Source organism: Protopterus annectens, chromosome 10.part0 (assembly GCF_019279795.1).
Source record: "Protopterus annectens isolate FY-2018-M chromosome 10.part0, PAN1.0, whole genome shotgun sequence".
In the NCBI taxonomy this organism is placed as follows: Eukaryota; Metazoa; Chordata; order Ceratodontiformes; family Protopteridae; genus Protopterus; species Protopterus annectens.
In genome coordinates, this window is record NC_056744.1 from 1,792,350,977 (window position 1) to 1,792,378,655 (window position 27,679).

At 38.7% G+C, this 27,679-nt stretch overlaps 1 protein-coding gene across 6 annotated transcripts in view; it reads left to right on the forward strand.

The window, feature by feature from the left end:
- Nucleotides 1-26,868, forward strand: part of PRR14 (proline rich 14) — a 1,002,113-nt gene extending 975,245 nt beyond the window's left edge. For 4 of the 6 annotated variants that reach the window (XR_006366762.1, XR_006366759.1, XR_006366760.1 and 1 more), the window contains one exon: nucleotides 25,161-25,193. Coding sequence is in view for 2 of the 6 variants with exons in the window: in XM_044086619.1 (XP_043942554.1) it covers nucleotides 25,161-25,257 (97 nt within the window). In the remaining 4 variants the exon portion in view is untranslated. Of the gene's footprint in view, nucleotides 1-25,160 lie in introns of all 6 variants that reach the window. The other 2 variants (XM_044086619.1, XM_044086620.1) reach the window with 1 other exon arrangement.
- The last annotated feature ends 811 nt before the right edge of the window (nucleotides 26,869-27,679 follow it).

Below are 27,679 nucleotides of genomic sequence, written 5' to 3' on the forward strand. Positions count from 1 at the left end.
GTAAGCAGTACAGCATATGTATGCAAGTCCCTGATGAGGGTGTCCAATTGAAACGCAGTGTTCTATGGTAATCAGTACAGCATGTGTATGCAAGTCCCTGATGAGGGTGTCCAATTGAAACGCAGTGTTCTATGGTAATTAGTACAGCATATGTATGCAAGTCCCTGAGGAGGGTGTCCAATTGAAACGCAGTGTTCTATGGTAAGCAGTACAGCATATGTATGCAAGTCCCCTGACGAGGGTGTCCAATTGAAACGCAGTGTTCTATAAGCAGTAGTGGTGCTGGAATTACCAGATGAAACTGTGCTGCCTTTCTTAATGTTGAGCTTTAACCCAGGATTAATACACCAAGCATTTCTTTGTTTGGTCCAGCCCTAACTGGAGAATTTGAGTATTGGAATGGGGTTTCTTAGCCACCCCCAGTTCTGCAGTTATCTGCAAACTTGGTTAGCTATTGCCCCTTGGTATTTGCTTTTATGTCAGAGAAGTATATGTCAAATAAGAGCTGACCCAGAGCAGAGCCCTGAGGCACACCACTGGTTCTAGTTTTCTATCTAGCTCAAATTTATTTGCCTTTATTTACCAGGAAAGTCTTTGCAGCCTTTTCAGCGGAGGCCCTGGGAGAAAAGCACCATATTACATATGTTTGATTGAACCAACAGTGAAATATACTGCAGCAGTCAGGATTATATAACTTGACAGTTGATCACTGTTGTAAACGTATATAGTATTTACAGCATGTTAAGCTGAAACATACGTAGAACATAGTATGTATAGCATGTGATACTCGCACACATCAGAATGATCAGCATTATTTTACAGCATATGTAATAGTAGCACACAGCACAATGTATATATTTTGTCAAAACAGTTAAATTCATTTGAGACCCATAACCAGGGAGTGTGAGAATTTGGTGATATATATATATTTTTTTGATTGCATGAAGTGGAGAATTAGTAATGGGATTAGCACAAGGACACAGTGCTAGTGTCACAGATTGAAATTGCAAATTATAGACAGGATAAGATTCAGAATTAGAAGGGGCCTTGGTAATGAGTTACTTATAAGCACAGGGCCTTTTGATTGAGAAAGATGTCTTCAAAGTGATTTTAAATTATAGATACAATATATTTATTCTATTTTCTAAAACTGAGTTTCACAGTTTAGCAACATGAGTATAGACAGCCACAGTTTTGATTTTTAAATTTTGAGTACTAGGTGTTGGTTTAGTGAGTACAATTCTCTAGGAGTACCAGCCTAATAACTTGTTGATAGGCCGTCTGTCAGCTTTAATATGAGAAAAGGTTGGTAGGTCACTTCCAGCTAGTTAAGGAAGTGAAGTGCAACACAGGGATGTTGCTCAGTTAATGTGGTTTCTTACAATCATTGTTCAGTTAATGTGGTTTCTTAAAATCGTTGTGGTTTTATTTTGAGTGCTCCAGTTGTACCGCTGCCCGTAATGGTATGGGTTCTGTCAGACAGCCAATTACTAGTCCAGCAAACTAAGTATGAAGTAATGAGTTGGGAGAGTTTGTCAATAATCCCAGCGTAGGTTATGGTGTCAAAAAATGTCTTGGCAAGGTCCCAGTGAGCAGTGTGGACTGTGTTCCTGTTATCCATATTCTCAGTAACCCTTTCAGAAAACACAAGCAAGTTGAGCATTCTTGGTTTGTCTTTCACAAAGCCAAACTGGTGTGTATCAAGGGTTATAAGATCACCTATTTCATTGTTTTTGTTCAGTTGTAATACATTCCATAACTTTGAAAAACATACTAGCGAGTCCGATAGGCCTGCAATTCCCAGGGTCAGTTGAGAATCCACCTTTATGCAAGGGCACAACAGCCATTCTCTGTACCTTGGGGGCATAACCAGTAGTGACTCTGGTAGAAGAGTTGGAGTGGTTTTCCTAAGTGGGACTTTATGCATCTCAACAGGCATTCAGGGATATTTCCAGACCCTATAATGGTGATTTTAATATCCCTGCATCCAAGAAAGTACAAGTCATTAGCATAGTATTAGGTTCATAGGTAGGTACTAGGCTATATCTGCCCGAAGGCATTTATAAGCCTAGCCAGAATGTGTTGTTCTGCCCCCTTAGATTAGTTCCCTGTGCCTCTGTCCAGCAGAGTCACTGAAGTAATCTCCTGGGTAAACTTGGTTTCCCATCCGCTCGTCAAGGTTTCTCTTGAAGAGTGTTAGCGAGGAGCTCTACCTAATGTAGATTGGAATCTTGTTCCAAAGCATGGGAAGTCTCTGGGACAGGAATCTATCCCTCCAGCACGTCCTGTTTATTTTTGTGGTGAGGTTTAGATTCCTAGAGTGTGTGGCTCGAGGGAGTAAGGTTTTCTTTAGGTGGAGCATGTCCATCAATTCTGGGTTGGACATGGCCTTGTATGTCTGGCAGAGATCACCTCTGAGTAGGCGGTATGCAACAGAGTGCAGCTGGAGTTTCGTCAGTCGAGCTGCATAGGGCAGCTGTTTGAGGCCAGTGATCCTCTTGTATTAACTGAAGAGGAAAGGAAAGCACTGTGGTTTGTTTGAGAATTGAACAAGGGACCTCCTGCATTCTTTGTGGTTTTCATTGCCATTGGACCAGGAGGGGATCACTTTATATATATATATATATATATATATATATATCTCCATATGCAGGTGCTGTTTTAGAGAGGGTCCTTTCAGTAATGCTAAGCTTGAAGGGTGATCTGTCCAGCAATGATTTCAGTGTTGTGCAAGTCTGAAATGGTTCCTGTGCTGTAATTGTGCAGAATGTTACTGGATTCTGAGTTGTTTACTCTTTGGAGCTGCATAGCATGCTGGGGTTACATCAGTCAAATTAGGATGAGTACCATAGAATTTGCATTGTATCTCAGTTCACATGATTTAGAAAGTTGTCAGCACTACTACCCGCAAGCTCACGTAGCTGGAGGTATTGGTACAAGTGAGGGCATATGCCTTTTTTTACATCATACAAGTACTGATTCTGAAACTCTGCTGATATAAATGTACTGTCGTTAGGGCCACATCCTGAGAGAATGTGTCATAATTATGACCTTAACTTGTAGTTAGTGCCAGTAGTAATTGTATGCTGTTCGTACAATGCATTCACTGTTATCTTAGCTCACGAGGAAAGTAAGTGAAACCATTTAAGAATGCAATGTTTAAACAATAAAACTAATTTTAGCAAAAACGAAAAAAATGCCTAGTCCAGCTACAACTTTTGCATAGTGGCTGGAGATGAGAAACTGTTATAGAAGTTTATGTAATATGAATTGCTTGACCTTGATCATTCCTAAAAGGATTGTCACTGCAGCTTGAAGAACCTGCCCTTTTTTTCAGCCATTGAAGAAGAAAAAAAAAAGATCTGACTGAAAATGTATTCAGTAAAGCAGGTGCATGGAAATATGGTCCTTTAAAAATGAAATCTCAAAAATATTTAAAACAGTTGGATGGACCATGGGTTGGGTAGACTTCGTCAGCAGCCATTAAATTGGCATATTAAGGAATTGGGGCAGGAGAATGAAGACTTGGTTTTGAGGCAGCAGTGGATAATCTAGTGTTAAGAGATAAAGAACAGACCAGGTCAATTCGTTTCTGTTCACAAAATGCATTCTCTAAATTTGATTTTTGGTAAATGATGGCAAAGACTTAAAAACAAATCCTTAATGGGGACTAATCAATGATGGCGATAATCCAGAAACACTGTTGTAGAGACTCATAAAGGAAGTCACATCTCTGGACATGGATACTTCTGCAATGGCTACAGGTTGCAAGGTAATTACTGGCCGATTTATGATCCAGTCAAAATCGTACATTCTTTTTCACAAAGTGCCATACTGTTGCAGGCCAGTTTAATTAACAGGTAATATGTATAGAATATCAGGCCTTTAGGTGGCATTTCACATATTTTTAGCAGGAAAGTGTAGCTTGGTGGGCTTTCCTGTTTAGCTTCTTGAGTGCTGTGGCATGATAGCAGTACCATTGAAATGAGATATAGAGTGTGGCGAAAGGAAATTTCCAGGGGCATGGATGTTAAAGGCAGTATAAACTAACAAGTGCTTTTATCTACATTCCATCGGCTGGTTGTTTCGTTCCTTACCGAAGAGGAAGCCAGCACTACATCAAGAGATGATGTGTTCAGGAAATCGAGACATGATCCCTTTACATATTGTCATATTAACGGACAAGGAGGAGTATAAAATCTTTTTACTCAACTCTTGTGTTCTGCACTGTGAACAGCCTATAGAAACGTTTTCTCTGTAATAAAGATGTAAATGTTGAAATGTCAAACTTGTTTTATTTTTCTGCAATTCTAAAGCAAGGCAACAATGTGATGAAATCTTTGAAAATGCTTTCATTAATACAGAGTTGTTTATTTAACATTTGTTAACCAGATAGTTGAGCTGGTCTGAAGTTCCTCTTCAGTCACAACTCAAGCCAAGTAGGCAAGACTATACAAATAGTCACACAAAAAGGTTAAAAAAAAATCATGGAAATGTACATTAGCAGTAACAGAATTGTAAATGTAGCATTATAACTATCGATTTGTAGATAATACACAGTGTTGAATTTTCACGTAGGCATGGTTCATAATTTGCACTGACTAACCTTGCACTTCACTTAGACATAGATGCCTCTCAATGAGTATGGCAGGAGGTGTATCAGTATCTTATCAGTGTGAAGTGACAGAATGTTCTGTTGTTCCTAATCCTATAGGTAACATCTAGCCCACATTTCTAAAACACTTAACAGGCGTATAGGATTCAGGTGCAGTGAATTACTGGTGGGACAAGAGAAAGAATGCTAAACCAATCCTAAGAAGAAAAACAAGACAATACATATATTACACCAGAAGGGAATCGCTTTATAGGGGAAATGTTGCAGAGTCTGAAGATGTAAAAAAGTAAATACATTGACTTTTAATCTCACTGGTTCCCCAATACATGCACACAAATTTTGTTTTATCTAGGAATCCACTAACATAGCAGTGTCCGTGGCACAACAAGTAGCACACTTTCTTTTGGTGCAGAAGGCTGTGGGTTCTTTACCTTCTCCACGTAGATGGACTTCAGAATATGCAGTTTAGCATGGGGGGTGCTGCACTTTTGACTAATGTGCTGTCCTTTGGATGGGACTTTAAACCTAGGCTCCATCTACTTGAGTTGCTGGTAGGCTCAGGTGGATGTACAAGATCTTTTGGCACTTTTCAAAAATAATAGGAGAAGTTTCTAATGCCCTGGTCAAATTCCCAGTTGCAATTTAAATACCACCTTGGGTCTCTAATGAAAAGGGGCTACTAGTCTAGTAGGGCTAACCCGATCAACAGTGGATAGATACGTTAAGAGAATAGCAATTGTTTGTTAATGCTTGACCACTTGATGGTTTATTTAAAGTATTAAAGAAGTGTTCAGGGAACCAGGGTTTTTGGGGTCTGACACTGGAGATAAATTTGTGTGTAGCATGTGCTGAAGCGTATCTGGTGACCAGATGACACACACAGTTCAGCCAGGCTTAGCCTAAAAAGCTGTACTAGTCTGCCAAGTGTGTGTGTTTACCGCCTACAAGGTGAAGGGTTGGGTCTGGAATGATGCCAATTGAATCTCCGGCAGCACTAAGAAATGTTAAGGTAAACAAAACCCTGATTGTGCAAAGTAGCTATTGGATCATGTATGGTCACCTCCTTGTGAGGGAGGGAGACAAGAGTTTGTGTTAGGGGATGAAAATTGTTGGGCATAGTTGGTCTTTTCTCTATACATAACATTATTCCTGGAACCACACGTCTTAATCAGTGCTGGTCTGTTGTTAACCCCTCTGTAAGGTCCAAGACAGGTGTTGATATGCTCACAAGCCCCTGAATTTGTAATACATTTTGTGGATGTATAATTAGATGAGGTCACCTCATTGCAAGTTGTAGAAAGAAAATTTTGCATATGCCCCAATATCTGTTAGATGTATTTGGTTTTCTTGGAGACTTTGAATACGGTGGTTTTAACAGGGCACTATCAAATGACTGTAGTTCTGCTTAAAGATGCCAGATTTTAACACTGGGAATGATGGAGATACCTGTAGAGGCATACTTAAGAGGTACATCTTATATGATCTGAACTACATTGTGAATTACCAGATGTGTGTAGACATGGATTGGTCCTAATGAATGTACAAGTGCACTTGATGCCAGAGCACCTGGTAGTCCTGCCATACTGCTAAGACATGTTACACAAGGGTCAGGAACAATGTTTAGCTGTTGCATGTAAACACACAGTGATTATGTCAGACTACTTTAATAGTGGTGGGGCAAACCTAAAGCCTAGGTGTAGTGCATCCAGCTTGGGAATGCATATCAGATGTGTTTGACTTTGTCCTCCAGCAAAATCTCTCACATAAATTGGTAAGATAAGGGATATATGGACATTGTTGAAGATCTTAAGTAGTCACTGCACTATAAAGGAATTGTCGCAAGAAGTGATTGTATTTATCATGATGGTAACCCTGGGACCACTGGTTGAAGAATCCTGTGCCATATTGTTGATAATTGAGTGTCTTACAATTTGATTGATGGGTGCCTGCAGGCTAAAAAACGAGTGTTTGTGAAAGTTGTCATAGCAAAGACTTGGATGTGATTAGAGTTTGGCAAGGCCGTGAAGTTTAGCTGTTGGATCACCCCAGAGAAGTTCAGCAGTCCTTCTGAGATTGGTGGAGAGGATTGGATAAGTACTGACCTGGATTGCTGGAAAGAACTCTTTGAGGAGTTCTTGAAAATAGTTGCTGTGCCTCCCTTTGATGATGATGTGGCAGAAGTGGTTGGTGAGATTAGTGCTTCCTTTGTTGAATGAGGTTGGTGTGGCGTTTCGAAATCCAAAGTGGCAAGACTTCAAGAGTGAGTAATGTCTGGTTATTGAAATGTGTAAGACACCAAATGTGGTGGAATAATTAGCTTCCCTTCTTAGCATTTCCTAGAATACAAGGATATTACCAGTGGATTTTCAGACTTGGATGGTAGTCCCCATTTTGAGTAAGGACTACAGGAGAGTGCCCTTCAGTTATAGAGGGACTGGGGATTTCAGCCTTATTTGAAAAGGCTGCCAAAGGGCTGGAAGTGGGATATAATCAGAGGAGCCGCATGGACTATTGTTTTGCTTTGAAGAGAGTGCCTTTTACTGTGGTACTCTGGTACATTTTGTTCTTCCTTTCTAGTTCAACATTATTTTCATGGAGGCTCCTGCAGTCAGGAAGCAGAAGTGCTGCAATGTCAGCCACAGTAATATAATACATCCAGCTACTTAGTCTGACAGTTCTTTTCTGCCACTTACAGAGTTTGGATTCAAATTATGATGTGCACCAGTGGAAAGCGTCTGTGTTTGAAAAGTGGCATGCCAAGACCTACACCAGCATTGTTTCTGTTGTGTGGGAGAGGCTGTATGTGCCAGTAAGTCATGATGGTTGCCTACATGTGTCACAATGTCATTGCTGAATTTATGAAAGATGGTGTTGGTTGAGTGTTCCTTGCCCAGATATGGGGATTCTTTACCAGCATACATGCTGATGATCTTTGCATCATTCCAGTTTTAGTATATGTAGAATAGAGGTCCTATGCTCAGTCTTGGGTCTCTGTAGGAGCATCACACAAGGACCAGGAGTTATGAGAGTATGCCTTAGATGGTCAAGCCCTTCTAGCAGTAATTCCATTTCAGAATCAACCTTCTGTTCTCTGCTGGTGTCTAGATCATCTTTGACTATTGAGCGGTTGAGCTTATACCCTTTTTCCACCTCAGTGAATGACAAGGGACCCTGGAAGTGCATCCATGGGTGTAGGTGCATCCCTTCTCTTAGTCAACTGGATCATGCTGCCAGCTGGCTTGTTCCTGGAGAGTGATTTCTAGTATCGGTTGGCCACAAGTAAAGCTTCATGTGACTAAGGAGTTTTGTCATAGAGTACCCCTGACCAAACCATTAAGTTCCATTGGAGCTAGTTGAATTTTCTAGGCCAAGGTGTCATTGAACTTCAAATAAAGAGATGTTTGAAGTCTGTGTGGGTACAGAACCCAGTTTCTTAGATGACATAATTTTCTAGGCCAAGGTGTCATTGAACTTCAAATAAAGAGATGTTTGAAGTCTGTATAGCCTGGTGCCAACATCAGATGTACTGGACACTTGGGTCCAAGCTCCATCTTTAGCGTCCTGCTCTCAATATTGGAAACCTGTCTTACTGCCTAGTGCTTGCCCATTTATTTCATGGCTTCATGAAAGCTTGTCTTTAGAACCAGTTGGGAAATGGAATCTGCAACCTGAGTCTAAAGACCTGGAGTTTATTATGTCTTAAACTGTTGAGAACAGTAACTTTTCCCTAATCCTGTATCTTCCATCTAGATGATCTCTCCTTTGTCAATGTGTTAAGTTTTATGATTAGCCTGTTGCCACAATTGTTCCTTCCAGAAATTTTCTAATGTAGCTCTGTAAAAGGAGAAAGATGAGCCTTTGGTCACCACCCATGGAGCCATTTAGCAGTGAAGTGAAGTTTGCAGCATGAAAACATCCAAATTGTGCTCTGTAGCCTCAAGAAGGTACTACGCCTATAAGCCCTCAGCTGAGAGAACCAAGTAACTGACCAGTAATTCTTGGTCTGACTCCTTTGTCAGTTCTTTATAGGACAAAAGACAACAGCAGTTTGCCATGCCATCTCCATCGGTGATTAAAATTTGGGCATTATTGGTAAGAGTTTAGTCATCTACCACATTAATGTCAGAACACTCAACTGTTCATCTTATTTACCTATATTTTATTCTTCCCTTAGTAAATCAGGTAGTATAGACTTTTGAGTAAAGTATTTGACTGACCTCCATAATGGACATGAAGGGTGTCTGTTGCAACTTTTTCATGCTTTATCTGGGCCATGGATTCGGGCATGCGCTTGCACATTATTTCCTGCCTGAGGTTGTTCTCCCATAAGGTTGAGTTGTGCGTTCATCTTGAATGTCTCCCTCAGGGCCAGTTCTTTTTGGCTACCCTTTTGAGGGTTACAACCTCTTGAAGACTAACCATGAAAGAGAAGCCTTTCACAGAGAGCAAGGCTATGAAGAGTCTGTTTTCCTGCTCGAAGTAGTAGCTAACCCATCAGAGCTTATCACCCTGTACCCAACAGTCACAATTGTCTACAGTCTGGGTTGCCTGGTGGATTCTGGACTGGGTCTGTTAGAGGAGCAGTTTTTGAGGGGAGAGCCTAGTAGCTGTAAGATGTGGCTATGTTGTCTTTCTAGAGCTTTTGAGGCAGGCTTCAATTTTTCTTCTGAAAGGAGCCATAGAAGTTGTCTTTGTTTTGAAACAAGACCACTAGATTTACTTCCTTGTCTTTCTGATTTCAGAGGAAAACTGATTTTTCTCATCCTACGCATTTGCCTCAAGTGTATTCTTTACATCAGGTCCTATATGGTGGTTGTCCATTGGACCTTGCCCTTTCTGCAGCTAGTTGATGTTGATGGACATAACTGGCTTTTGGACCATCACTTTTTGGGTCCGCACAGGAAATTACCTTTGATTAACTGAGGGTGGGCAACATTTCCAGGGCAAGGTGTTGCTCTTTGAACTTTCCTCTACCCCCAGTGCTCTCCAAGCTGTTCTCCATGATGTCCAGAGCTTTACAGTGGAGGGATATCTGGGTTGTATAGCTTAGTTAGCAGGCTTCTTATAGCCTTATCAGGGGGCTCCCTGGTACTCTCCCCTGGGTGCAAATCACAAGGGTGACTTTAAACTGGAAAATGTCCTGTCTGATCCCATCTCTGATGTCCTTTGCAGAGCTGGTCAGACTTCAGTACCACTCCTGCTTCTCCCCATTGAGAGGGCTAAGAAGGTTATGACTTGCTTCGCAGTGGCCATCACTGTCGTAGCGCCTTTTGCAGACAGTGCAACAGTGTGTGAAGTGCCTGTGGTGACATGCCCAATTCTGTCACATATCTCCTGTTCGCAGACCCTGGAGTGGTGGATGAGTCATTCAGTCCAGCAGTTAATCTAACTTTCTCAGTTTGATCCTTTCACACGTTCTGACATGAGGTGCTTCAGTGGCAGATGGGCAGCTCACCATATGTTCATAGCAACCATTTTGGAGATGAGCATTTATCCTAGTCTAAAGACCTTTTACAGGAAAGCTACAGCCAATGTCCTTGTTTAGTGTTACAACCATTTCATCATTTGAGATACTTAAGCAGGGGTAAAAGATTTTACCCCCTCTGTACCGGGAGGCAGTATGTGATGGGCTGTGGTCCATTCACAGGCATCCGTCTCACAGCAAGACACAATATGGAAATGAATGTGCTTGGCGGACTTGCTGAGCTTCTCTTTCTGACGTATCCTGAAGTTGCAAGTTCAGGAGCTGTGTCTAAACTGGGTATTCCAAAAGTGAAGTACCTCAGAGGATTGCCTGTTGTTTCAAGAGACTGGAGTGGTCTTTGAGCAAGAGGACATGAGACAGTTCATGTCTGGCACGTTCCTGTGCACATTCCCAGTGGTTCCATACCTCATTCCAAAGTTAACTGAAGAAAGATTGTAGTTGATAATTGTTGGCCCGTGATCGCTGAAAAAAGGTGTGGTTTCACACTGTCAGATTCCTAGCGATGCATGAAACTCCATGTTCTAGCCAGCTGTTCCACTGATATGTCAAGTGGCTTCATCTCAAAGCCTTTCCTTTATTACAGCACCCTTGAGTCCATTGGACTTTATGGATGGGGTATCACAGGAGGAGTGAGGCTGTTTGTAACTCTTTCATCATGCAGACTTTTGAGAGGAAAATTTTTTCCATTTAGGGAAAAATACCAGATCTTCCCTCATCCTTTCAATTTACAAGACATCTTGGACTGTGTTGGGCACCTGTAATATGTAGAAATCCATTATTCCTGGGCAGATGCATGTGGTGTCAAAAGCATGAATAAAAAAGAATGTTAAATAGAAAAAAGAGGATATATAATTTTTTGACTAATCAAAGAGTATTCTGTTCGTTTAACTGAGATGGTGTGAAAGTATCTGTTATGGCAGCTCTTTTTTTTTTTTTTTGCACGGATATTGGAGGAGTTATGGAAGTCTGCCAGTGGATTCTGCCTGTGTTTTTTTATTGGATGTGAAAAAGGCATGACCATGTGCCCACTAAATTCTTGTCAAGAGTGTGGCGGCAGGATTGAGCTTCAGCCTGCTGTTGTGTTCCAGTTTGCATTGTGAGAGTTGTGTACACAATTTTTAGTATTAAGGTGAATGCATTCAAAGTAGGTGTTAAGACTTCAAGGAATGTCTATCATTTCCTCTCTCGTTCATGATTTTCATAAATGATCTCAAGGCCCACCTGTCATTTGGTGAGCATCATTTATTGTTTTGTCCTCTCTTCCTTGTTATCAACCATCCACCAACCTCGTAGGTTCTCAGCAACAGGGAAAGATTTGCCCGACCAAGAATGTGGACCATCGTTTTGGAACTCATTAGGGGTTTTTCTCTACTAGCTACAACTCCTTTATGCTTGCAGGTAATATCCTGTTGGATTTAGTGTGCAGTGTGAGTGGCATTCACCTCTGCAAATGATGAAACCCTTCAGAACTGTCTCGCTTCCCTAAAACCAACATTCCCATGTGGTATCTTGTCTCCAGTGGGGTTCTATCCATTAAACCTTGCATTCCACAATCTTTACCTTCAAAGAGTGGTTAAATCAGTTTGGCTACAGTCATGCTTCTCTTCCCCCAAGTTCCATCAGGCAACAGTCAAATTCTGGCTGCTTGTAATTGGAGCTTTTGCCCTGTACATCAGTGGAACCAAACTTACCTGTTCCATTTTTTGGGTTTCATATTTGTTTGTAGATGATGTCCTGTTGACTTTTAAAAGACTGTGGTATTGTTTATGCACTGTAGCAGTTTGCTGCTGAGTGTAACGTGTGGTGTAAATCAGCACATCAAAACAGACTTCATGGCTCTTCCTCAGAAGAGAATGAATGTGTTCTCTGTAGATTAAAAGAAATGGATACCTCATGCAAAGAATTACAAGTTGCTTGCACTTGGTACAAGGAAGCATACTGTTTGCATGGTGCCCAGAGTGCTTACTAATTTAATGTGCTTTCTGCATTGTATAGTGCACTGATTGAGAAATCAAAATAGGCATTTTTTTTAAATCAGTGGTACTGAATTCATGGTATTCAAAAGACCAGTTTAGCAGCTGAACTAAAGATATTTTTGAAATCTACAGTCAGTGGCTGTTGTAATGTTTCATTTAAATGTCTTGTCTCTGAGTTAGGGTAGACGAGAATAAAAAGGAGACCAACAGAAGGATGCAGTAGTACCATTGCTGCAAGTGAGATTTGTAACCCTGCCATTTCATTGAAAATTGTAAACCTGCTCAAGGTTTAGATTAATTTCCAGAGTTGTTGGGTTCACTCTGTATGATTGAGGATTCCAGCAGTCTTAAATGCTGTTGCAGTAGAGATTATGCTCCTCAGGTTGAGAGGAGTTGATTTGAGGTAGTTTGAGCACCTATTAAGAATGTCCTTTTCCCATTCCAGATCCTGCTGTAGGTTGTATACCAAGCATGGTACATTTGGAGGAGACTGCCAGACAGACCCAGATTGTGCTGAAAAGATTGTCTAGGCTTGTCTTGGGAGCTTATGTGGTAAGGTGCAGACTTTAGCATAGAGTAGGAAGGTTCTGCTTTTCTTTACTTGTAACTGTGACCATCCCCACTGCAGGCAAGTTAGAAAATATTTAGATTTGCAAGAGGAGGCAGTCAACATACTAGTTAAACTTGATAAATGCATTGGATTGGACACACTGCATTCTGGTTTCAAACATTTTTTAATGTATGTACATCTGTGATGGTATGTCTGAGTCCCCTAGAAAACTTGGTTAAATCTTTGCTGAATTCTGTCCTGAATAACTAGCTTCTGTTTGCTCAGGTGGGGGAATTTCTGTGGCTTCTACCCAGAGAACTTCCTGAAGGAAGGCATTGATCAAGAATTTTCATCCTTGGAGAGTATGTATTGAATAGTTCTTCTCCATCTTCTTGTCTTAATAGTGGCCACAATCATGAGTCTTTTCTCTTGACTGACTAAGGATCTGGATGGTTCAGTGGATTGTAAAGTTACATTGGCTGCAGAATCAGCACTCATGGATTTTCTTTTGGTTTCATATCTTTGTCACCAGGTCTGGAGTGGTGTATTATTCCATCAGATTTTATTGTCTCTCTCCTTTCTTGCACTGCATCCTGTTGCATGTTGTGATGATGGCTTTTTTATTGGCAGGAATGTTAGCCTTTCTTAGCTTCTGTTTGGTTCACCTAAAGTGGACACCCTTTGTAACATCTTTCTGCTGTCCTTATTGCCCTGAGAGCTCTGGATGGGAATCTGAGACCAGAACTCCTGCTGTGGTTTGAAAACCAGTCTCTGTAGATTGGAGGGAAGAGCATGATGCCCTGCTTATGTTCCACATCAGAGAAGATTTGTATGACCGATAGCCATAAACAAAGGCATCAGCCTTGTAGTGGTTCACATCCCAGGGAACCAAAGAAGTTGGCAGATTCTCTAAGGTGCCTCTGGAACAGAGGATTTGCTGGGTAGGCCTTCCATGAATGAGACACCCCTGATATCAAACTGCTTGCCTTTTTGGTGAATGGTCTGCTCAGCCCATCAGGGCATGGGAGGAATTGAAGGTAGATATGTTGTATCTTCTGTGGCAGGGAATGTTTATTCTAGCCTTTTCTCTGTTTCCCCAGTTCCACTTCTGATTGCACAATACAGAGGAGAAAAATCTTTGATGTACAGGAAGTTAACCCATTTCTGATCAACCAAGGTCCCTTCAGATGTGACATCATCTGTTCTTCATGATGTTACTCCTGGTAGCAGTCCCTTCTGATGCCCAATTTTCTGTTGGTAGTTTCAGAAGTCACTAAAGCTGTCAGGATGTCTTCTAGTTATCAGACATATCATTGTAAAAATGCCTTATGTGAAAGTAAGGTACCTTGTAGATTCTGGTTTGTAAATGTAAGCCAGAAAAGTATCATATTTTAATATAAAAGAGGTCTGGGGGGGGCATTGTGCCTCTGTCTATTTTTCATCTCCTCCACTGAGGTGAAACCACCTTATAGAAAGGGAGTACCTTACATAGACATACTCCTCCCCTTTTTGAGGTACCATTACATGTTTGGGATGGATCATTCTGTGGCAAGTTGGCTGACTTTAAGCCCCAAGCTCCCTCAGTATCATGAATGCAAACTTCACCCAAGTGTTTAATCTGTCTATGTTGGAGTCACTAGCACGTCCTACTATCAAGGAAAGGTCTTCCACAGGAGATGAACCTGACATGTCACTTCTGCTTGTAAAGGCCAGCTTGACCAGTTTAGTCTCTCTGCATTTCTTGTGCTATCCTAGGTATTGGCATGCAGTCAACCATCATGCCTATGCAACATTATCCTAGCCCATCCCCCTTGAAGACGGCGCATCCATATCTCCTGTCTTTGAGGATTGTGCCATGGAGGTTTGCCTGGAATACATTCCCCAACCCTCCTCTTGATAAAAATGATAAGGCTTTAAGTTATATTGTTTCTTTCCTCTCTCAAGCCAGCCACAGCTTCTGTTAGTCAGGGCTTTACCTTCCTATGCTTGTAGAGCTTTGTACTTATGAGTACATTATACATACTTTTACGGTTTTGAATCTGTACAACTGAACTATCTTGTATACCTGAATGGTTAGTCCCACCCTACCCCAGTGGTCATTCCAAAGATCACGCAGAGTGAATATGATGCTACTGAAATGCCCCTTAACCCATCAATGTTGTGCAACTTGGTATAAATAGCATCTGTTTACACACTGAACATTCAATACATAGACTTTCCAGTACTATGTAGACACCCAACCCCCCCCCCCCCGAGACTCACTTTTTTTTAAACCATCTTTAGACAGTGCATATTTAAAATCCACACACACAGCCTCTCTGAGGAAAAATCCTGCCTTCTAGAAATGTCATTCTTATTAGAATGAGAAGAGTTCAAAGAGCAATAAAAAAAAGTCCATTTACATTTGGTACTATGAAAAAAACTCTCAAAAACACTGCCTGTCCTAATTAACCATGTAGAAATTTGTGCTTATTAAAAGAATAAAAAAACACATTCTTCATTGTGCTATTAGAAGAGGGGGGAACACTTTATGGGTGCATTCACAAAGTCATATGCACAGCTCAATCCTGCTATAAATGAAATTTATTTGTATGTTAAATGCAATGAAACTCTGACCTCAGCTAGCCAATTGGGAAGTGGCATTGCCAGCAAAATGGGTCTTGTTTTAACTAATCAATAACATAGCTAATCTTTAATGCTCAGAAATCCTATACATTGAAAAGGAACTGGGACTGCAAAGGAAGGGGGAGGACTCAAACTGCAAAAAAATATATATCATTGGAGCTGGGCATTTATGCAGACAGTAGAAGAATCTTTGGTGATTTGCATAACCCACTTAAGTCGATAGGGAATAACTGTTTTAACCTTACGTTTATGTAGACAAAAAAAAAACTACAAAAAATAATTGTTGGGGTGGAGTCTACCTTGTGTTATAAATGGAATATATTGTGAATACATTTAGTTTGCAATTCTTGACTTCACTTGTTAATTAAAATAAGCATTTGTTCTGTTTGGGCTAGGTTCAAATAATCCATCATTGTTTATTTCACATTTTAATGATACTCGTGCATATTGAAGTTGTATTTGGTAAGTTCATTCTTTTAGTTTCCTGTTGGTCAAAACTAGAATGGAAATGTAATTCCTTGCATTCAGTGTCCATCTCAGTAGAGACGTTTGAAAACCTGTCCTGATAGTCCAATCAATTTCCATGAAATTACGGGAAATATCGAGTTGTACATCCTTTTGTTGTTTTTTTTTTTTTATTAAATGTTATGCTTTCCTTGAATAATTAAAGCATAACTTTTTCAAACATTTTTATTAAACTTTAGAGTTGAATAGATATTGCAAAACAGTAAGTGATATAAAATAGATTTCATTTGGCTTAAAAAGATTATATATGGCAAGGTTACATATTAAAATATTTAATTCTTGGGAAAAATAAAAAAACTGTTAGAACAATAGAGAGACTAAAACATTTCATTAAGGAAATCATTTAATATAGAAAGTAGTATTCTTGGCTGTCTACAACCTTTTCATATTTTGCTAGTATTATTCCAAACTTTATCCAATTTTTAAATTTCATTACATCTTGTTTCACTCTTTCAAACACTAAATTGAAAGGCAGACAAAATGTGAAAGACTTTTCTCCCTTTTCATAACCCACTATTTGTATATTATGGGTAGTTGAACGGGTTCATGGATTGTAATACAACCTCATTAAGGGTACTGGGAACCTGCACAACCATGACGAGATAGGGAAATGCCTTTTTGAAACCACCATTTGTAAAAGATGATCTGTTTGTTTCTGTATTAAATGAAGAAGCTTCCTAATATTGTTCATTGTGGATTTGTAAATTATAATCTTTCCTTTTATTAGGAAATTGAATGCAAGGTTTTATATTAGTGTTTCAGCTTTCCCGTTAAGAACTTCATATAGTTAATCTTTTTCAAGCATTTATAAGATTTAATTTATTTGTTTGCCCCCCCCCCCCCTTTCCTGTAGTAATTTTAAGTGGAGCTGTTCACTTGCATTTGCTAATGATGATCTTCTCAGTTTATCATATTATATTGAATGATTTATTGCTTTTTAACATGTTTTTGTACTTTACTCTGGCTTTTTGTATAGTTTTCTGCTTAAAGATTTGGTAATATGAGATCCATTTAAAATGTAATTTTGGATTTAGTTGCAGAAGGGAATCTATATATATATATATATATATATATATATATATATATATATATATATATATATATATATATATATATATATATACACACACACACACAGGTCTACTTCAAAGGATCGAAATTTCACAACATTGAACCTCTGATCATCGAAGACCACAGGATCGAACTTGTGAAATATTGAACAGGAAAAAAAATCTAATACGTTGAAATTGCCTTCTTTCACATTTTTTCAGTGGGACAAATTCCCCCTGCAATCCCCCACATGGGGGGCTGCCCCTCCCACACCCTTGCTACTTAAGTGTACCAACTCCAAGATTGGAGTGCATTGAAGAGAATGGTAAATTTCCCGTTCTACACTGTACGGCGATTTCCATTCACAATGTTTAGCATTTCACATCTTCGATGATCTGGTCTTCACAGGTTAGAGGTTCAATGTTGTGAAATTTCGATCCTTTGACGTAGACCCCATATATACGCGCACACACGCATCTATATTTATAATACACACACACACACACACACACACATATATATATATGTGTGTGTGTGTGTGTGTGTGTATGTAATATATATATATATGTATATATATAATGTGTGGGTGTATGTTATCTTGTGTAAGAATAATAAATTCAGGACTTTTTGATCCTTTTATTATCTAGTGAGAACATTTTTTAATTCTGCATTTCTAGGCATATTTTTTCAGACTCTTGCTGTTGCATAAACTGCTACATTGAATTGTTTTATGGAGTAAACCTTTGTAATGTGTGAAGCACAACTGTTTTCCAGAATTAGTGAAAAGATAGATTTGTCAGAAAGGTGCTTAACAGTTGCTAAGCACTCCCACAGTACTGTTAAGCACTAGTCTTGTGCTAGAACATTGACAGTGTTCAGCAGTTATGACAGAGGAGTGAGTAGAAGACATTACATACTGTATTTGTACTTTTTAAAAGTCTGGCTTCCCATTGTATGTGCAGTGGTTAGTATATTAGGTTTTGAGCTGTAAAACACTTATCACCTACACTGTTTTCTTCTTTCTTTTCTTTATACTTGTATAACTTTTAGAGCATGGGAGCAAATAAAAACATCCACCCACTACAAAGGATTATGACTTTCTCTCGAGCTTCGTTCTCAGTGTGAATTTCTTGATGCTTGCAGTCAACTGTACATTGGTACCTGTGGGGGTGTTCTGACATCCATTTTTTCAATATATGACATCCTGGTTATGATCCATGGCCTAGTTATAATTTTCTGTATTGGGTTGGCTTTCTCAGTCTCCATTGGGGGGGAGGTCTGTACTTTGCTACATTGGTTCCCCTTTCTGGTGTAGCTTCTGTGTCTTGTGTCCATTGAGTGTCAGAAAAGGCTTCACCTCCCAACCCCCATGACCTTGAAATGGAAAATCTGATGGAGTATGAATGAATTTAAACTGATGTACTCCAGGTGAATGTTTCTTAGTGTAGGTGTTTCAGGAATGTGCATTACTGTATCTCTGTATTGAAGCTTCTAAAATGACTTGCATTTCTAAGTTTACTCAATGTAATTGTGTTGGAAATCTTCAACTTGTGGGCTGTAAAGCTTCAGAAGTAATTTGGTATGTTTAGTATTGATTTTAAAGATGTTAATGTTTATGATTAAGACGACATGTTTAAAGTGTGTGTAGTCCATGGTTTACTGTACACCATTAAGTGATATCCACTGTCATTTGAAAACTGTTTCAAGGAAATAAACTTATTGACTTGTAATGAATGCTACCTCTCATCCCTCTCCAAACATTGTGTGTGGAAACAAAAGCGAACTCTGACCAAATTAAAGCCCATCTGTTTACAACTCTGGTATTTTTTATTGTATTTGCTGTAATACAAACCAGCACAATTTTGGTTCTACAGAAGAAATATGTAGTCATGTTCTAAATCGGTGTAGCTGTATTAACTTTAAAGCAATTTTGTAAAGCTAACTAAGCAGTTTTTAAGTACATCAGAACTTGAAAATGGGAAGGATTTAAAATTTTGCTAAGTCTTTAGACTTTTTAAAAGCCTTTGATTTTTAGTCATCCTTCCCTACTTCAGAGATTAAAAAGTTTGTATTGCTAAATATAATTCAGAACCTGGTTAGAAAACAGAACACAACCTGTCATCTGCCAGATTGCAAGAGCCTACTCCTACCAATCTAGTGTGATACTTTGTAGTCTAGTTCTGGGGTCACTAATATGGAACATCTTCCTAGGTGAGGTGAGTAGACATAGTGATAGAGAACAGACAATGCAGTATCATGGTGATGCTAGTCCATTACATAGAAACATCAGAAATGCTCGTAACTGGCCTGCAGAACTCACTAAATGAACTCCTTGTATGCTTTCTTAAAAGAAGACATATTCTAAGTGAGAATCAAAATATAAAAAAAAAAATTAAAGAATGTTTTTTATTGAGTCACTCTAAAAAGTGAAAAAATAAGGAAGAAGAGTAAAATCTTTGTGAAAGAAACCCAGGCAACTGATTTCAAAAAAGCATTTGAGGTCAGTTTTGCTGATTCTGTTACTGAAGTAGCAGGAGTCTGCAGAACCGACCTCAAAGGCTTTTTTGAAATCAGTCTGTGTTTCTTTTGCAAAGTTTTCACTCTTCTTCCTTATTTTTCACATTTTGGAGTGACTCAGTATAAATGACTCTCTAAAACCACTTTTTTTGTATTTTAATTTTTAAGTTAAATGCAACAGTAATTCTGGAATTATCTATACATAGTTACTACCTAAAAGAGTGTCAATGACAGCTTGCATCTTCATTGTCTTGCTTATGTACCAGTTGGAGCTGTCCAGGGTGCTGAAATGCTGTGTATTGCATAATGATTCGTTCCCAGTGGATGTAGGTGAGAGCGAAGTGGTTAAGGAATGCAACAGAGCCACAAAGCCAGTTTCAATAAAAAGCATTCTAATAATAAATAATAATAAAACAGACCAAAGTTAAAAAAAATTGTTACAACTCTAACAATGATAGACTTGTTCTAAAGGGAGAAACAAAAATCATATACTCCATTAAACAGTACAAGCACTTAGACTTTGAATCACAAGCCGTCATTTGGGAAGCACATCAACATTAGACTTTAAAAAAACTGTGCACCTTCTGCAGAGTAAATATATACTTATTCCCAAAACGCAGCTAACCCTAACAAATAATTTCTCAAACCAAAATTCTGTTACTGCAATAAATAAAGCTAAAAATGTACATAACTAACAAACTTAACCAAATGCGCACAACTAACAAAATCACCCTAACTTAAAATAGCAATAATTGCCATACAGATTTATTGCACAGCATACCACTGCAGTGTATTTTATCAACTGAAATGGATAATCCCAGAATATAAGCTTAAATATATTCATCTAACTTCCAGGCACACACTTCCAAAAATAGATGTTGCTTTCCAGTATGTGTTGCTGACACACTACCAGTATACAGCATGACTAGATTAATAGGTCCATCCTACAGATAAGTACAGTTACTAAAAAACTTAAATGATAAAGCCTCAAGTACCTGCTTTTCAAATTAATGGAACTTGTTACCTCACAGCATAAGATCAGCCACTCTATATGCACAATTTAAGAAACTAAGCAAAACCTATACCTGTCCTTATGAGTACTGCTCATGTAATGTCACATTTCAACACACATTTGTTGTGCTGTTATTCCAGCTTACTTGTGTGTCCATGATTAATGAAGTCTTGGAATTTACTTATTTACATGTGTTTGAACAAAACAAGTGACTGCTTGAGATCACTGCATGTTGTTTGGGGATCTTGTCTCCCTTCCCCAATTTTTTGCATCCATGGAGTTGATGCATATACATTCAGGAGTGTGTGGATGCATGGGGCACTTCTACCATGCAGAAACAGTACTGAGTTTTCCTGTCATTTTGTGTGTACCAGGCAGCTTTCAAGCATGTAAGAGCTAATATTTGCGTTTTCCTTGAGTAAAAGCTGTCACCACACAATTACAGATGACTTCAGTGGGTAAATACATGCTGTTAATAGTCACCTTTCTGCTTTCTGTTGTAAAATTGCAAAATTACATAAGGTATCACATTGTCTGATTGGTATGCTGGTAATGGAAGTATTCAAATGTGAGCCACTGTACTGACAGAATTACAAGGAGATGCATTTTATGAAACAACACTGCCTACTTTAGTAAACTCATCCATATTATCAGCTGTACATTATAAAGCAATTAACAGTGGTACATGTGTTATTTATTACTTTTTTATGCAGTTTTCTTAGGGAGATACCTATGGCCTCTCTAAAAATGTGTCTGTTCTCAACAGGGTTAACATCCTCAACAAAACATAAATAAAATTACTTGATTAGTAGTAATTGTCAGCCTAAAATTGTGCTATTTCCTAATGCTTAAGCATAAAATCACTAGTATAAGTATTACTTCATGTAAATATCACAATGCGTTTTGGAATGCACATCAAGTATCATTTGTTTCATTCAGACTACAGACAGTTTTTTTTTCTGTAATGTTGGTTAAGTTTACAGTAGTCTTTTTTTTTTCTAATGTAATATCTCAGAACAGACAGTATTCATTAAGAATTGAGTATTAACTACCTTTATACAATGGCAAAATTTAGTTTCTTTCTTATTGAAGTTAAAAGGAGAAGAAATTATTTCCATAAGTAAATTGATCTCATTTGAAACTCCTTTATTTTTATGAAGTTGGCTGCATCGTGACCCATTTCCTTTCCCCATTCTTACCTTACAGGCTTTGCATGTTGAGTCCATAGGAGAAAGGTCTGTTAGTGTTCATACAGCTTTCAGTTAATGGTTGTTTTACAGATTATGATCTTTGTGTCATACTAAACTGTCCTCATACAGTTAAATTTTAGTGCAAAACTGTAACTAAAAATATTCAGATTGGCTTCCTTTTGAGTTCAAGATAAAGTAGTTACAATTGTAATATTAAAGTTGGTTTAATGAGGAACTTTAATTGATAATTGCAGGTGATAAGGGCTATGTTACTTGAGATTCAGAATGACTCGCTTAGTAAGCTTCCCTGTATGGGCAAGAAAAGGTTCTACTCTAAATAGATAAGTGCCAGAATGCACATGGACCTAACAGTTAAAAAACAAATTAACGAAGACATCATATGCTAGCTAAATTACTGCAGCATTGACCAGACTCTACTGATACAGTTAAAAGCTACATGTGTGTGCACTGTACACACATTCGACTTCCATGATATATATATATATATATATATAGAGAGAGAGAGAGCGCGCGCGCGCGCGTTTACTTGCACATATACTTTTGTTTTACCCATGTAACTGAGGATAAGACTGAAGAGTACATTGACCAGCCAATTTGACCTATTAACAGATAAGAAAAAAAGGAGTTACCACAAACTAGCAGTTAGTCATACTGCATTTGGGGGGGGGGTTTGCAGTTTTTTTTTTTTTTTTAGTTAAGCTGCATCTGTGCTTGTGCCTTTCTGGAGACCTTGTAGGGTGTTAAGCATTGTGACTAGAAAAAGTTCTATTAACATTGGAAATGACGTTAAGAGTGTAGATGTTTGCTGAAGGATACAAGTTTTTGGCATCCATCTGCCAAGAATTGTCTTGGTTGAGGTGCAGCTACAGTTTTTAGTTGCATTTTCATTTGATGATGAGAGAGAATTTATTTACTGAGGGGCCAATGAATGAATGGCATACTATGCCACAAGAATCTGTTTTTAGACATGAGGAACGATGAATATCTATGTGGTCAGGGTGTCGATCGAACAGCGGCAATCATCTAGAGGCAAGGTTCGGGGGGGGGGAGCAATGCTTACATTTTAAAAGCTTTTTTAAAATCAGTGCTTGTTTAAATTGTAAAATCTATAAATCTTGTCTCCAAGTCTAATTTTACTACTAAAGTCAATGTGTTTGTTTATGCAGTTGTTGTAGGGCCTTGATCTTCACAAGCCCCCTAATAATTTGCATAATATTAAAAAGCTTACAATTAGTGCTTGACTTAGAGCATGTTTGCACAAAATAGTTGTGTTTATACACCAGACTGTAAGTAGTGGAAACAACTGTTTGCCCTAATTCCTTAAAATTATTCTCTCAAGTACTCCGAACCTCTTACAAGTACTGACATAGGAATAGACTTTCAAGTAATTCTACGATCATCAAGAAAGAATGAGCTTTTGCCCCTTTATTATTTATATTATATGGCCATTCCAGCTTTGAGGAAAGGTATAGACTACCAAAATTAAAAGAATTGTGTCCATTCTTCAAGTCATCTTGACCTTGGAGGAAAAATAAAGACAATAATTTGAAAAAAATGCATTACTACAAGATGTAGCAGCCATGTAAAACAAGGCATTCTCACTTGGTTTGAGCCAACAAACTCCAAGCAAACAGACCTCAGCAGATGAACTGAATATCTCCAGTCAGCACATTTATTTTATTTCATTTCAGCATGTTACGTTATTTGCTTTTTTTGGAGCAGTGAGTACTGAAGAACATGTTGCAGATAGTTTCCTTTCAAGTGTATGTAGAGATTTATGTGGAAAGATAGCTGTGTTAAGAAGGGTATTCATCATATTTTGATGTGTTTTAGCCTTAAATTAAATGTGACACATTAGTAATTATCTGTCTGAAGCACTTTTCTTTGGTATGGATTTAAAGCGTCTATATCATATTATCGTACTATTTAAGTAGCGAACGCTATTTCATCGTACCGATAATATCGAAAAAACAAAATATCGAACAAACGGAACAGTGAATTTTTTCCCAGGGAAAAAAATTCGCTGCTCCATTAAAAAATAAATAAATAAATCAACTTAAACACAAATTTAAGTGCGGGGCTTCACCCCCCACACCACCACCCCCACTTAAATATACCAACTCCGAGATCGCACCATAGTGGAGGAAATGGCAAAGTCCCAAAGACGGCCCTCCAAATTTTTTCCCTGGGAAAAAATTCTATGTTCCGTGACTTCGCTATTTTGCCATTTCGACAATATTGGATCGACTAAATAGCATTCACTATTTAGTCCATTTGATAGCATCATATAGACCCGATTAAAACGGTAGAGATTTGTAGAAGTAATCCTTGAGTTAGTATATTGAAACAGCAAGATTGAGATTTCACGCTGGGTTTGTCCAGCCCCCTTGCAAAATGCCTTTTCATTTTTTTTTTTAATCTGACAGTTTCACCTTTATGCAGTTGCACTGATTGGTGCTCATCACAGAATATACACATTTCTGCATGATACCATTTTTAGTATTACCCCTGCTCACAGCATGTATTGTGCATCATTGGGGGGGGTAATAAATCAGTGTGTTGAATTGTTAATGGTTGGATGAGTGGGGTTTGGTAGGTTTGTAAACAGCAGCTGTTCCTGTATGGGTACGTTAACCTTGATCCACGCAGTAGTTCGTGATTACTTTGAGTAACACTTGTTACTGTACAGCGCCACTCTATGGATAAAATATAAATAGTCTAAAACACTGAGGTGGTTCACCTTTATGCAGTGGCATTTTCGAAGAGCAAGTGTTTTCCCCATTTTAGGTAAATCACTGTATACTTTGCAGTTTTTGCTGGTCATACAGGCACCAGTGACCCTGGCTATGCATTCGTAAAATGCTAGAAATTAAGGTGACATTCGTCTTCCTGTTAGTGTAGCTACTACAGTTTATTTGGCTGCAGCACTTTAAAGCACTGCAGCTGTAAGTTGTGGCATGAAAGAGTTTCATTTTCTGCTGCTTAGCAGTGGTGGTGATTATTTGATAGTGGCACTGATTTTTGTGCTGCAAAGCTGCCATGTTCTGAGTAATGCAGTCAGTTTAAACAACTCCTGATTATAATGCAGTGCACTCCAGTGAGGAGGTAGAATGCTTCCACTGAGATGTACATTCATTTTAACTTGCAAGGTGTCAGGACACAGTCTTGAGTTTGTCGGGTGAAAGATTTAAAAAGTAGAGTTATACATTTTATGTAAGGCCCAAGCACTTTCTGAAGCAGTTATGCGTTTAAGGGCTGTTTCAGCAGAATGTGGCTAATTGCACCTGCCTAGATGTAGTTGTTTAAAGAATGTATTCTGATCCGGTGGTACAGACAGGAAGAGTCCTGTAGTTTCAGGACTGCATACTCTGAATACCAGGTTTTGTTTCATAATGATAATGTATTGTGTTTCTGGTCTGTGTTCACCAAAGAACAATCTGGTAGGATTACTAATTATACACATTTCACTCAGAAGGTTAAATTTGACACTATTCAGTTCTAATTCAAGTTACAATGGGCTTTTTTTTTTTTAATCTGAAACTGTTGAAGTTTCCTCATCTAAGTTAGTGTCTGTCTTTCCTTCTCTTTCTGCAGAGCATTTGAAACAATTTTTGAAGAGCCCATGAAGAAAAATGGGGGCACTGATCTTCACCAGCCAGAGGAAAGTGAAACGTTTCATGGAATTCCATGATGGCAGCCTGCCACGGAAGTACCGAAAATCACACATTCGTAGAAGGTTTGAGCATCGAGGAAGAGGCGGGCACAGCAAAGAAAAGGCTGCAGACTTCGAAGCCCTTTTATTGGACAGACTTGAAGAACTTGCAGCAGTGGACAAAGAAGCAGAAAGGAAATTCCACTGAGACCTTAGGTGGAAGCTTTTCTCAGCCACTTTGAACTTTGCACATGTTTATAGATTTAAGAACTTGGGAGTTGAAGATGCAGCATCCATCCAGTCATATTTGTTTCTATTTATTTTTTTAAATGTAGGTAGACTACCATTAGAATGAAGTTATTCTTAACTTTAAGAGCAGTTTCTTCACCAAAACACTGAGTGTTATGTCAGAACTGGTCAGTTTCCTTTTAAATTTTCATAATGCCAATGCATCTTTTTCTCAAACTGTTTTTGCTGGGGCATCTTAATGCCCGGTTATTTTTTATTTAATTACCCAAGTGTGGTAGTCTCTGAAGTTTGATCCCACTAACAGTGTGAAATAATGGGATAGGGTTACTATGTAGAAGAAACATAAGGGAGGGGGGTTGTCCCTGTGCAGAAAAAAAAGCTTTCTGGTGAATTTAGAAAATGAAATTCAAAACAGCATTGTTGTCTCTTTGCTGTTTTGAACAATGGAGGTGCATTTCCACATCGGACTTGATTACCAACTTTACTAAGGCCAAGATTTCTACTTGAGAATTTTCATCTCATCAAATGATACTTGGAAACCAAGTACTTACCCATTACTTTGTTCTGCCAAATGATGTGTACTATTTCCTGTTTAATTTTTTTTTTTTTTGGGGGGGGGGGGTACAGTTTAACTTAAGGCTGCCATGACACACACTTCAGGTGTTATGGTTTTGGGAGGCAGGCTGATATGCATGTTATTTATTCAGGAATCTGCCTCTGGTAGTAAGACAATTTTGTACTAATTGAGTGTGCAAGGTAACCTTTGGAGATTTTCACATGGTGAGAAGTGATAATTATTGCCAGTTGTAAGTCTGCCTTTGAAAAGGTCTGTGGTACAAGTTCCTTCCCTTTCAGATGCATACATTGTCAATATTGGGCAGGCCTCATTCACCCGCCATTCTGAGACTGCTGAGTGTGGTAGACGATAGTTGGTATTCCACCCTCTGAAATAAAATATCTATCCTCCTGGGATTGCATTAACTAAGTGAATTGTATGCTGTCACAATAATCTCAGTTGTGTGAACTGACCTTTTTAGAATTGTAGTCTCTTACAGGAGCCTATGTTTAATATTGGAGGAGGACTTCCACAGGTTGGAGAGAAGATAATCTAAGTCTAAAAGTATTCATTGTTTATAGTTCTTGACATGTACTGGTGACAGAAGTCCATAGCTTATTAAATGCCTTAATTTCCACTTGGTATCTGATTATAAGCATGCTGTGACATCGTATGTCAGGAATGGTTTGCATTGGCTTCTATAATTCCCTTCATGGGGGTATAACCTCAGAAACACTGCTCGTATGGCAAAAATTTAAGTCTTCTCTAATATTAATTTGTTTCTTTTTTTGTATGCATTTGTTCAGGTCTTTTTATCACATTAAAAACTTTTGAGTACGTTCAAATGTCTGTGATCAGCAAGAGTGGAGAGAGCAGTACAGAGCGTAACGAGTGAGCTTTGACATTGGAACGGTTTAGTAACGAGTGAGCTTTGACATTGGAACTGTTTAGTAACGAGTGAGCTTTGACACTGGAACTGTTTAGTAACGAGTGAGCTTTGACATTGGAACTATTTAGTAACGAGTGAGCTTTGACATTGGAACTATTTAGTAACGAGTGAGCTTTGACATTGGAACTATTTAGTAACGAGTGAGCTTTGACATTGGAACTATTTAGTAACGAGTGAGCTTTGACATTGGAACTGTTTAGTAGAGTAGCTTCGATGTCCAGGGAGCTAGAAGATCAGCACACTGGTCCTGCATGTATTTGGTGTCTGTCCTGAGTATTCATATCTCTTATGTCAGATGAGATTGAGAAGTGAAGCACTGCTGTAGTTGAACATTCCAAGAGTCGCGTGTGTGTGAAGTTAGAGACTAGCAAGCACCAGAGTCTGTTCTCTTTATTAATAGACATCGAATGGCATTTTCACTAGACAACAAATAGATGCAGTTGTCGCACCAAAAATGGATTTACAATCTTCGCACAGTAAAATATAATCCCGTCACACCTTCCACTCCCCTAGTACTTAACTCTGACATCACATAGTTGAGGGGAAAAAAAGAAATGTCCAGCATTCTTATTGTTCGCCAGTATGGCAACATTTTGATTTCATTGCTGGCTGACTTGGATAAAGCAATAGATTTTTGGCTAACAAAGTGATTATTCTGAATAGTTCTCTACATCAGCTTTGACTTGGCTGAAGAAGTCAATGTTTAA